This window comes from Montipora capricornis, chromosome 6 (genome assembly GCF_036669925.1).
Source record: "Montipora capricornis isolate CH-2021 chromosome 6, ASM3666992v2, whole genome shotgun sequence".
Taxonomy (NCBI): domain Eukaryota; kingdom Metazoa; phylum Cnidaria; class Anthozoa; order Scleractinia; family Acroporidae; genus Montipora; species Montipora capricornis.
Genome location: NC_090888.1, coordinates 26,389,644 through 26,401,509, shown reverse-complemented (window position 1 = coordinate 26,401,509; position 11,866 = coordinate 26,389,644). Strand labels below are relative to the sequence as shown.

Genomic DNA, 11,866 nt, shown 5'->3' with positions numbered 1-11,866 from the left:
CGCCACTTGCGTTTCAATCTTTGACGCCATTGCATGTTAATGAAATATTCTACTGTGTCAACCAGAGAAACTGCCCGCTGAAATCCTACCAAAATACGCGCAGAAGACTCTACACACAAAGACACCACTTAGGGAGTGATCATTTTCGTCACCAGAGCCTTGGATCGACACTAGGAGCTCTTCTCTCCCTCAATCAAGAGAAGAGCTCTGGGGTCGAGATTGGGGAGTGATAGGAAAGACTTTTCCCGACACGGAAAAAAAAAGAAAACAAAAAAAATTCACCCATTTTCCGACTGGGATTCAATTTAGTAAAAAAAAACAGAATTTTGGTCGTGGGAGGCGCGGTGGCCTATGGAGAGTGTGCACTACTCCGGAGCGAGTGGTTCGGGTTCGGGTTCTGGCTGGGGACATTGTGTTTTGTTCTTGGGCAAGACACTTTAAATTTACTCCCACGGTGCCTCTCTTCACCCAGGTGTATAAATGGGTACCGGCGAAATGCTGGGGGTAACCCTGCGATGGACTAGCATCCCATCCAGGGGGGAGTTAAAACGGAAACCTGGGATAAGCACCGGCGTGTTGGGCCATTGGCTCGGAAAGCGCTTACCTTACTAATCAGCATTCTCTCCACATCTTGGCCATAGTGCCTTTCGCGATGGCCATAAGGAGGGTTTGATTTATTAGCGCATGGGAGGGGGGGGGGGGGGGCTTGGCAAAATTATATGGAAAGTCCTTCATACCCAACCCCCTTCTATATAGCAATGGCAACCAATACATAACCCTTCCACTTTATCCAGCATTATATCTCAACTCAACTACCCTCCCAACCCCCTGCTCTCCCTCTCCTTCATACAGGGGCACCCAACGAATCTGTTCCTCACATTCAGGGGGATCCAACGAATCTGTTCCTCACATTATCTGTTCCCCAGAGGAATCTTGCTGGCTGGCAAACATACAGGTGTTTCGATGAGCTGGCTGGGAAATTTTGTTATTGATAGAGGTTTTGCCTGGGAATTACTGACTTTTTCTAGCCGAGTTGGTTGTAGAAACTCTGAAGACTGAGGACGACTAAAACAATCCTGGGAAACCGACCAATTTTATCTAGCTGGCTGGGAAATTTCTTGTGTGTCTTGCTGGGAAAAAGGAACAGATAATGTTTTCCCAGCAACACTAAAAAACACCTGAAAATGCCTTAATAACATTTATTTTCATTAACTGGGGTATAGTAATACATTTTACGACAAATTGGTCGTTGGGTGCCCCTGTTCATACATATGACAGCAACCCAACTGTGAAAGCAGAACAGCTCAACCAGTTTAATGCATTAAAATGCATTAAACTGCTGTTGTCAGTATTAAAATGTTTGTATACAATCATCTTTATCCTTAGAAACAACAATGCAGCTTGCATACCATCACAAAAAGCACAATATATTGTATCTGTCACCTTTAAAACCAGCGAACACGTGATGAGTATTTATAAAGCAATGCTCAGTTGCACACGTAATGACTAGTATTGAGTAGAAGCATGTGTGGTTGGCTAAATTAGTGTCAAAATAAAAGACTTGTACCTTTGCTTCATTCAGCTTTGAAGTCAGTGGAGTGAGGTGGGAAAACCAACATAAAGTTTCAAACAACGCTAATAAATGAAAGCACCCCCAACCCCCCTCCCCCCCCCCCCCCTAACAGCTGTCCACAAACCCAATCCTCCAATTTATTATATGGACGAAAGTGTTTGAAAGGGAACTAAGACAGTACGAAAGACAACCCGAACAAAGTCAATTTAATGGCGATATCCACCAGAGTTAGACGGATTGCTATATTTCGATTTACTTCAAAATCATCATCAGGCAAATCAAAGTTTACAGAGCGCGTGATTTAAATGCAGGAGACTTATTTAAATGATGATGATGATTTTGAAGTAAATCGAAATATACCAATAACATCCGTCTAACTCTGGTGAATATCGCCATGAAATTGACCTTTTTCGGGTTGTCTTTCGTACTGTACTAGGGAATTTAAGATCTACAACGGCGACGGTCGACGAAAACGTCACCTCAAAATATAACTTGGCTCTATCTTAAGTATTTCGCGATTATTCGGTCTCGTTCACGTCCTACAATGTGGGCGAAGTATCCTAAAAATAAATTGGTACGAGCAGTTTTAAATTTAAAATAGAGAATGAAATATTCTCTGTTGCATGCTTACGTTGTCGTCAAAACTTCAAATTTAGTGATTTCACGTCGTCGTTATGCAGAGGACCGCTGAGATACTTGCTAAAATCCGTGCTGCACGTGCAGCACAATTATTTATGCTGTTTTAACCAATGATATTATTGCTTTGTGGCGTTGTCGTAGTCGTAGCCGTTGTCGTTTCTTAAATTCCCTACTATTCGTCGTCGTTATGCAGAGGACCGCTGAGATACTTGTTAAAATCCGTGCTGCACGTGCACCACGATTATTTATGCTGTTTTAACCAATGATATTATTGCTTTGTGGCCTTGTCGTAGTCGTAGCCGTTGCCGTTTCTTAAATTCCCTACTATTCGAAATTGTCGGTTGGTCCCGGATTTTGGGAACTAAAACACTCGTAGAATCAATACGACCACAACATCAGGGATCCAAGTGGTGTATTTTTCGTAACATGCGTACTCATATTAAAATTAAGCAATGACGTCACGATTCCCATCTTTTCTAGTTTGTATTAATATTTGGATTAAAGCCTTCTTTTCAATCTCTACCATGTACATTTATAATTGTCCATATAACAAATTAAAAGAAAACACGTTAGTTCGAAGATACGAATTTATGTTCTCGCGGCAAGAACAATATCACTCAAACATAAAATTCATATTTCTCGCTACCGTGCAATATTCTCTGTATGCGAAATCAATAAAATAGCAGCAATCATGACACAAAGAAGTAAATTTCCGCGTGACATATCGACGTAGAGTATGCAAATTTTCCATAACAACTCAGAAAGCTCTCCACAATTTGGCAACGGTGCCTCTCACGATGGCCATATTGCTGTTCAAAAGCTAATCCTCCAATATAGTAGATCACCCAAAAAGCAGCAATATACATTACGTGTACACTTCCGCATTATTTATTGACGTTACAGCATTCAAATTTTATATAACTTGTCAGATAGCTCTCCACAATTTGGCAACAGTTCCTTTCGGGATGGCCATATCGCTGTCCAAAACCTAATCCTTTAATACGCTAGATCACCAAAACAGTAGAAATATGCTGTACATTTGATCTTCCGCGTTACATATTGGTGCTAGAGTATGCCAATTTTGCACAATCAACAGGTCGCAAAGCAAATGAGAAAGATCTTCACAAGTTGGCCATAGTGGTTGCCACGATGGTCATAACGGCTGTCCATTAAAAATACGAGACCAAATCATATACAAATCATACTATAGAAATCATATACAAATCAAATACCAGACCAAATACGAGTCCAAATATACGAGACAACCAAAAATGCAGCAATATTCACTAAGAGTAAACTTCCGCCTTACTTGTTGATGTTGGAGTATGCAAATTTGCACACCAATCAAAAAGCTCTCCACAATTTGGTAATAGTGACTTTCACGATGGCAATATTGCTGCCCAAGCGGATATGAAATGTTAGTTTCTTTTTGCGTTGGACTTGGAAATGATACAACAGAGACACTAGTCACTTCGATGGTTAGCATATGGTGAAGGACGCGATTGACGACGGAAATGAAATGCATTCCTCGCAGTACTAATTTACCTTTGTGTATTAAAATTGCCATATATATATATTCACTTTAAGTTCGGTAGTAGAACAGAATAAAAGCGATTTTAGTGTGGCTCATTAGCCGCATCAGAGACAGTAGTCATTTCCACCGTTTATTGCGAGTTGCAGAATGGTCTCGACTAAAAGGTGTGCTTCTGTTACACGTAAAAAGAAGGGGGGTATTGGGGTTTACGGTATTGCGGTATTGAGCTTTTTTTCATGCGGTATTTCGGTAATTGAAATTTTTACGTGCGGTATCGCGGTATCATCATAGCCCGGCGGTATGTGGTTTTTCATCATTTTGGCTGACGGTATTCGATAAAAGAAGGTCCTTCACTGGTATTTGCGGTACCGTTCATTTCCTCTCTCATGCCTTATATACCTCATACAGGTCAATACACTTTGCAAAACAAAACACAGTAACGTTCAGTAAGCTATAAAGGTCGAGAAGTAAGCTAACAAACCTGAAAAAACTGTAAAGTTTATAAAGGTCGATTAAGATTTTGCCATAATGGTAAACGATTACATAATTTTTTACAGTTAATCTACAGTGTAATTGTTTTTGCATCCAATGACAATGAGCCGCTTCCCTTGAGTTACCGGACCCGACTTTTCGATCTGTAAACCGGTAATTCGAGGTCTTCGAGGTCTTCTCACGTTTTCTGGTCTTTTCTCGGGATGGCTGAGGCTGCTCCAGATGACGAGGTCACTATTGACTGTGTGGCTTTTTTTGTTTTTTAATGAAGAAGGCAAGGGAGGCGAATAGTATCGGAAGAAGAATAAGTTTCGATGCGCTGTTACGAAAGGCGAAAAACGCTTTGTGAAGTTGCGAGACGTGAGGATTTGGTAAGTTTGTCTCATTTGTTATGCACCGTGTACGATAGCTTGACGACCCTAGACAGAGGTATTCGTAATAACAAAATGCAAGGAATACATTTCGTTTCCGTCCGCCTCGGGATCGAAGATGTTCAAAACCTGACTCATCCCCATAAATCCTGTCGAAGTAGGAGTGTAAAACTACCGCGTCCCTCACCAAATGCTAACCATCGAAGTGACTAGTGTCTTTGTTGCATCATTTCCAAGTCCAATGCAAAAAAAAGCACTAACATTTCATATCTGTTAGCCACGCCATCTCACTGTTTGTTATATGTCCGATCTACTCGGATGTCCGAACTTTCGAGGTTTGTTTACATCAAAAGTCACGTGACACTAGAAGTGAAAGCTAGCGCTCAGAAGGTCACTGATTATTAGAGATAGTTGCGTCCTTTCCGTTTTTAGCAAATTGGTGGCATAGAAGAGGCTCTTGCCATAACATTGGATGACCCCTGATGAAGACACCGGACTGTCTCTGAAACTACAGTGAAGTGTTACAAAACTGCGTATTCACTGACTTATCCTTGTTCATCGCTCTTACATGGAATATGTTTCTCTCATTATCAAAACCCTGTAACTTATTTAATAATTCTGTACTACTGTAACAACTCTACCATTTTTCATTCCGAAATTTTATGAACGGAAAATACATATGTACTGTTTTAAACCAAGAAATGTTGGCCAAATCTTGTTGTCAAAACGTCATCTTATGATTTAAATTTCTGTTAATGTGACGAATTATCGATTATTCTAACACGTTTTCGGTTGTAGAGATTGTTAGATGTTTGACCTTTCTTAAGATTAACGCAGGGACCAAAGTTCTTGGTTGAATTAAACTCGTAGAAAGACAGAGCGTGCGCCGCACTAACCAGGAATTCTTCTCTAAGACTGATGTCGCTCTCCATAGTGAATGTGCTTTGCGGCCGTTTTTCATTCTACACATTTCAAGAAAATACTGTAGTCTTTTGACACTTCAATCTATCTATAGCTGTAATGTAACATCAGCTCAAACTCGGATCTCAATTTCTTGGCTTTTTCTGAACCTATCCAAATATATAGTTTGCCGCACGTTCTATATTATGACTACAGTGCTTCAATGTCCTTTTACAGAAGTCAATAGTCTCTCCTGTGATCGTGGAAAGCTTTTGCGCTTTCACCATAAGGATAGCCTCTTCAAGGTTTCCTTGACACTGATGAAAAGCACTGTAACACACACCTCGATCAACATCCTCACCACACTCTTCTTGAATCTTTTTAATGACGTATTCGTCTACTTTGGCCTCGTTGACATTTGGTCCAACGTGGCGCTGCATTGGAATCGAACGAGGGATTTTGTATACGGACAGGTCATCTTCTTGTTTATGCGTCTTTGGAGGAATAGGTGGAACGAAATCAAAAATCTCTTCATACTCTGGTATTTCTTCTGGTTGCTGGTTCAACTCAACATGGCCCGCAGATTGGGAGGCAGTGAAGGTCTCTTCACCTTGGACGGGTTGGAAACTCCCAAACAGAAAATCCGAACCTTGCCTTCGAGAATTTGCAGACGTTGCCTCGGCATTGACCGGAATCTCCAAATCTGGTGGTGGCATTCGCCCTGGCTCCTCAACTTGCGATGGCTGGCTCTCACTAATCGTTTTCAACTTGACGTCTTTCTCTGAACGCTCGTCAATTAATGTTCTTTTATCATCCGAGTCTTTTCTCACAAGCCCAGTCGTTGACACAATTTCCCTGACGAGAACCGCATCTTTACGGAATGTTTGCCATTCTTTCGACCGACGAGGAGTCGGGACTGGCTTTCTTTTCGCAGATTCAGTAGGTTTTCCATCGGGATGGTTACCTGCAGGTGTAGTAGTTGTATCTTTTTGATCTGCGGCTAACTCATCTTTGGGTCCTGGATCAGGACAAAATATTGAAGTTGAACTTCTTGGTACTTTATAAATATTTTCTTCCTTTGGTGTTTCGTTACTTCCAATGCATTTTAGAGCTTCATAAGGCTCAGAACAACCTACAGGGTCAGCACTGTAGGGATTCTCGTTTCCACCGACAGTCAATCCTAGAGAAAGTTATGAAAAATAGTTAGACGAACCTTTCTTAAACGTTTTGTTTTATTTTGGATCAAATAGTCAGTAGAAGTCAGATTAAAACACAGGGAGGTATTCACGGCAAAGCTAAAGAAATGTCGACCGACTTGATTTGTGGCTCAACGAATGAAATGATATGTGAAATGAATCATATATTGAACTGCAGATGTGAAATCAAGTGAAGCTATGATCATCGCACTTTGAAACCACAAATGACCAGCTCCCAACGTCAGTGGCTTCATAGCGGAGCTCCGCGCGCGCCAAAGGTGCGTGCGCGCGGAGCACCATAGTTAAGAAAATTTGGGAACCCATCTGAAAGTTTGATTTTAGTCACTGCACAACCGTCAGACCGAACGTCCACCACTCCATGTATGCCAATGCGACCAGCATCACGTGACCATATCACGGGCTCAAGTTTAGACCTCATCGAGGAGGCCATACTCCAGCTGACACTTAAGCTAGTTTGTTTACATCGTAAATCTTTGATATTGGGTATCCATGTTATGGTCAATTGACACTTGTCAGAGCAAGGTGTCCGCTGATCTGTATCACGTGACCATATCGCATGCTCAAGTTAGACCTGTACGAATCCGCAAATGATCCCCAAACTGTACCGCAAATGATCCCCACACTGGACCGTAAATGATCCCGGAACGCCAATAATCCCCATTTTGGACCGCAAATGATACCGAAAAAAAAGTGAGGAATGGCATGGAAGATGGAATGGTCTGGATAAAGAATTAATGTGAAGCGAGCTTTTATTAAAGCCACTTTAAATCATGGGTTTCTGCCTCATTACAGTTTTCCAGAAAGACTGAATTTTGTTTCTTACCATGCTGTTATAAATTTGCCACATTTAACAATCGGACACAATCATCAACAGCTAACGTGGATGCAGTTCTAAACTGATTGCCACCAGGGGCCCGTTTTTCGAGCCCTGCGAGCAGAGTTTCTTTCGATCTTCCCAGAAAAATCGGGTCCGCAAGGGGCCTCGATTCAGAAAAGGAAAGGAAAGGATCTTTATTTAAGTGTCTAGTCGTTCTAGCGCTGGAGCACTAATCGGGGACACTGTAAACTGAAATTAACAATTAACACAATACAAGTCAAATGTTGGTGGTTTTTGAAGACAGGGGAAGCCGGAGTACCCGGAGAATACCTCTCGGTGCAGAGTAGAGAACCAACAAACTCATTTCTTATTGAGCATGCAAATGTGTATTAAGGTGTCAGTCACGTATGACCAGTAACTGCAAAACCACGAAACGAAAACAAATAGTCCGGATATTCGAACAACTCTGGCAAACACACACAGGGTTCGATAATGAGACAGAAACCTGTGTGAGCCATTTAAAGTGATTTTTACTAAAAATAAGCGCTCTTCACATTAATTCTCTGTCCAGACCATTCCATCCTCCTTGCCATTCCTTACTTTTTTTTCGGATCATTTGCGGTCCAAAATGGGCATCATTTGCGGTACAGTTTGGGGATCATTTCCGGTCCTGGGATCATTGGCGGACCCGTACAAGACCTCATCGAGATCAGCTGTTCTTTTGAAGTTAACCGCTGTCCAGGTGCTGGTTTTTGATTGGATGGCAGGCTCAGACAGGTCAGACACCTGAACGAGGCTTATTTTTTCGCGCGCTTTCAGCGGCTCGACGCGGCTACACGGCCATACTACGTGAAAAGACGACGCTTTTCGTGTTCAGGTAGAAAACGGTTTGAAAAATATTTTTTTCTGCATTTTTCGCCGGTTTCAATGCAGGTTTGACATAATATCGACTTAACTGATTAGAGTGTAATGTGAAGTGCTAAGTTTCTACCCCATATGAACCATGTGAGCGTTAGCCCTACTAATGGAAATGGGCCCACACAAGGACAGAGAAAAACCGGCTCTGACCAGGGTGGGAATTGAAGCCACGACCTTCGGGTCAGGACATACTGGTGGCTACGTAGTTATTCAAGTCAAGCATTGGAGGAATATAAACTTAAAGCTGAGTGTCTATTTTTAATTTCTTTAGAGCTTCTTTTTGCTCTGCTTTATTGCAATTTTTGGCATAAGTCTTATCTTCAGAGGATTTTTAATTTTGAACCTGTTAAAGTTGCACGATGCCTGCTCGGCATCCTATCAGCAAATTCCCGCGAATGCCCTTCCTCCGCTTCCTCTGGCATAGTGCTGTAAAAAATCACAAATTTTAGGTAATTTTGAATCGCAGTAAGGCTAAGAACATAAGTACGAGTTTTTTGTAGTGTTCTGTTCATTACATTTCATACACGGAAAATTGAAGCGCAAGTGCTATGAACGAAAAATTTGTAGTCGTCGAGGGAAAAAACGTCCATATAAAGGTCCCCTTTTATGACAAGGATTACACAAGCAAAAATTGCTTTGGTATAGTGACAGTCGCCACATTTACAGTCAATCAGATGTAAAAGCCAAGCTTGTTTTCCAGAGTTTACCACCAGCCGCATGGTTGCCCACGTCTGGTGTCATTGCCAAAGAGTAGTTCCTTTCCCTTCGTTCTTAAGGCAATCGATAAATATGGGAAACCCAGATATGTACACGATTGCACGCAAATAGAGCATATTCGTATTCTCAGTATTGGACTGGAACTAGCTTGCAATGGAGGCTAATGCGGGGGAATATATTAAAAAGTATTTGCATTTGAACAGATTCCCCCCGCATTAGCCTCCATTGCAAGCTAGTTCCAGTCCAATAACGAGAATACGAATATGGTCAATTACGAAGTTTACAAAAATTACAAATAATAGGCCACTTCGGAAAATACCACAATACTCTTTGTTTGTCCTCAAAATTTTGCATGAGCATTGTTTTTGTTTTCTCTTGGGAACATTGTAAGTCCCAAGAGAAACTGGGAACAATGCTTATGCAAAATTTGGAGGGACAAACAAAGAGTATTATGGCATCTTCGAAAGTGGCCTATTGCAGCTGTACCACGAAAATAACGATTTTGACGAAAAATACAACAAATCGCTCAGGGGAGGGAAATACAGCATGAGAAGATCCAACGAAAACGTCGAAAATGACGACTTAAACGAAAATAACAAAAAATCGGAGAACTTGTAATTGGGTGCAATCCTGGACATAAGGGAGGATTTAGTGTATGGTTTGCTACTATTTTCCGATTTAGGGTTAGGCATTCGCTCCACTCGGTTGTTGTAGCCGAAAGATGACACCCGCCCCTAGCAATAATGCAATAAGTTACCGGTATCTCAATATGCAAGGAGTGGGTTGAACCAGCAATGATTGCATACATAAACTTACTCGGTAGCAAAGCTCTTGCAGCTTTCTGTCTTAAGGTTAAAAGGTCCACTGATGGAACGTGAAGCTAAACGGGAAGAGCTTAAACAAACAAACAAACAACAGAAATAATGCGAGGATTTACTAAACTGGAAGTCAGGTCAGTCCAGTCCAACGATTAATGAATTAAGTATGCGATCAAACGGTGTATAGCGTTGTTTTGTTGCAGTAAAGTTGCAATTAAAAAGTCGCACGCTCTTATATTAAGAGCAATTTGAGCACGACTTTACTGCGATTTCAATGCGAAAAGAAACTTTATGCCGTTGTAAAGGGGTCGAGACTCTCGCTTTCCCACTATCATTTACTATTATCGACTACATCAGTAAAGCATACAGGTGAAAGCATTCAAGTGTGTTAACGTGCACAGCACTTTCACCTCAGGGATACCAAAGAGCCCCAAACTAGCTTCTTACGATAGTAAGTATTTTTGGTAAGACATTTTATTGGTCCGTTAATGTTCACCGTACCTTCTTTAAAACCCACCGGCCATAAAAAAAGAAACCTTAAATCTTTTTTTATTATTAATCTTACGCGCAGACTACAAATCTTCCGCGCATGCTCAAAACAGAAAAAATGTGTTCCCAGTCGGTAACATTTTATCCTTACATCTTCACCTCCCTGGACTAGCAGTATGGCTACCAAACAAAATACGTCCAAATCCCTGGTCCACCGATATTTTAGTCACTTTCCTGCAATGACACTCGCGAAAACCACTGGGTGACTCAATTTCTTCTAGTTCTTGCCAAGTGAGCCCTCTGACGCTTAGGGAAAACTTCGGCCTCAAATATGTTTAAATTCAAAAAAATTAAAATTGAAAAAATTGTCACGCAACGCTCTTTCAAGTGGGGGAGGCGTTGCGTGACCTACATCAGAAAATATGAATTGCTTACAACAGTGGATCCGACTTCTTACCTTTTCTTGGCAATATGAACGTGCTTCTCATCAATTAGCCCAATAGAACACTTTTCAATGCTTTGAACAAGTAGCATGCCATTGCCAACACTATCAATAACAAAGCAAGTTGAAAATAAAATAGCGAAGAACACATTTATTTGGCATTTAAGCAAGAAGACGCAGTACGAGAGAGGTCGCTTCAAAGTTCTGTTTTTTGTTCGAAATCATTCAAACACGAGTGATGATCCAGGATGGCGATCAACAAACAACAACATAGAGACGGATCCTTCAAATATCTTGTCAAGATGTAAAAAGTGAGTGGGTATTTAAAAAAAGATTCAACAGATAACTTACGTCGTATCACTTTACATTATCACATTACCGTTAGCAGCTTTTTTTATTGAAGAGCTCTGTACGCGTCCGCAGTTGATTGACAAGTCAACAACATGTGTGTTAGGTACCATGCCTTTTATAGTGCGCCTTCGTGTTAACTTTAGTAATAGCTCGAGTTCAATAGATCTGGAGAATGCAACCACACTCCTAAGTGGCAAATTATTTAACATTTGAATGGCAGAGTACGTTTCAGCAACGCTACTTGGCAGAATGGATAACGTTTTTTAACTTAAGAAATCCCATTTTTTTCAGCACGACTACTCCCCAATGGAATATATATTTTCACACTCATAAGGCGGGAGCCTCGGTGGCCTCATGGTTAGAGTGTTCGACTCCGGATCGAGTGGTCCGGGTTCGGGTCCTGGCTGGGGACATTGGGCAAGACACTTTACTCTCACGGTGCCTCTCTCCACCCAGGTGTATATAAATGGGTACCGGCAAAAATGCTGGGGGCAACCCTGCGATGGACTAGCATCCCATCCAGGGGGGAGTAGAAATACTCCTAGTCGCTTCATGCTACGGAAACCGGAGATAAGCGCCGGCCTGATG

At 41.5% G+C, this 11,866-nt stretch overlaps 1 protein-coding gene across 1 annotated transcript in view; it reads right to left on the bottom strand.

Moving 5' to 3' along the window:
* Positions 1-3,077: 3,077 nt before the first annotated feature.
* The window catches only part of LOC138051871 (ack-related non-receptor tyrosine kinase-like), a 30,528-nt gene continuing 21,739 nt past the window's right edge, over positions 3,078-11,866 (bottom strand). Inside the window, exons 9-12 of the mRNA XM_068898162.1 lie at positions 10,943-11,032; positions 9,995-10,072; positions 8,805-8,887; positions 3,078-6,689 (exon numbers count right to left, since the gene is read on the bottom strand). Of these exons, the coding sequence (XP_068754263.1) occupies positions 5,680-6,689; positions 8,805-8,887; positions 9,995-10,072; positions 10,943-11,032 (1,261 nt within the window). The 3' untranslated portion in view covers positions 3,078-5,679. The remainder of the gene's footprint in view (positions 6,690-8,804; positions 8,888-9,994; positions 10,073-10,942; positions 11,033-11,866) is intronic.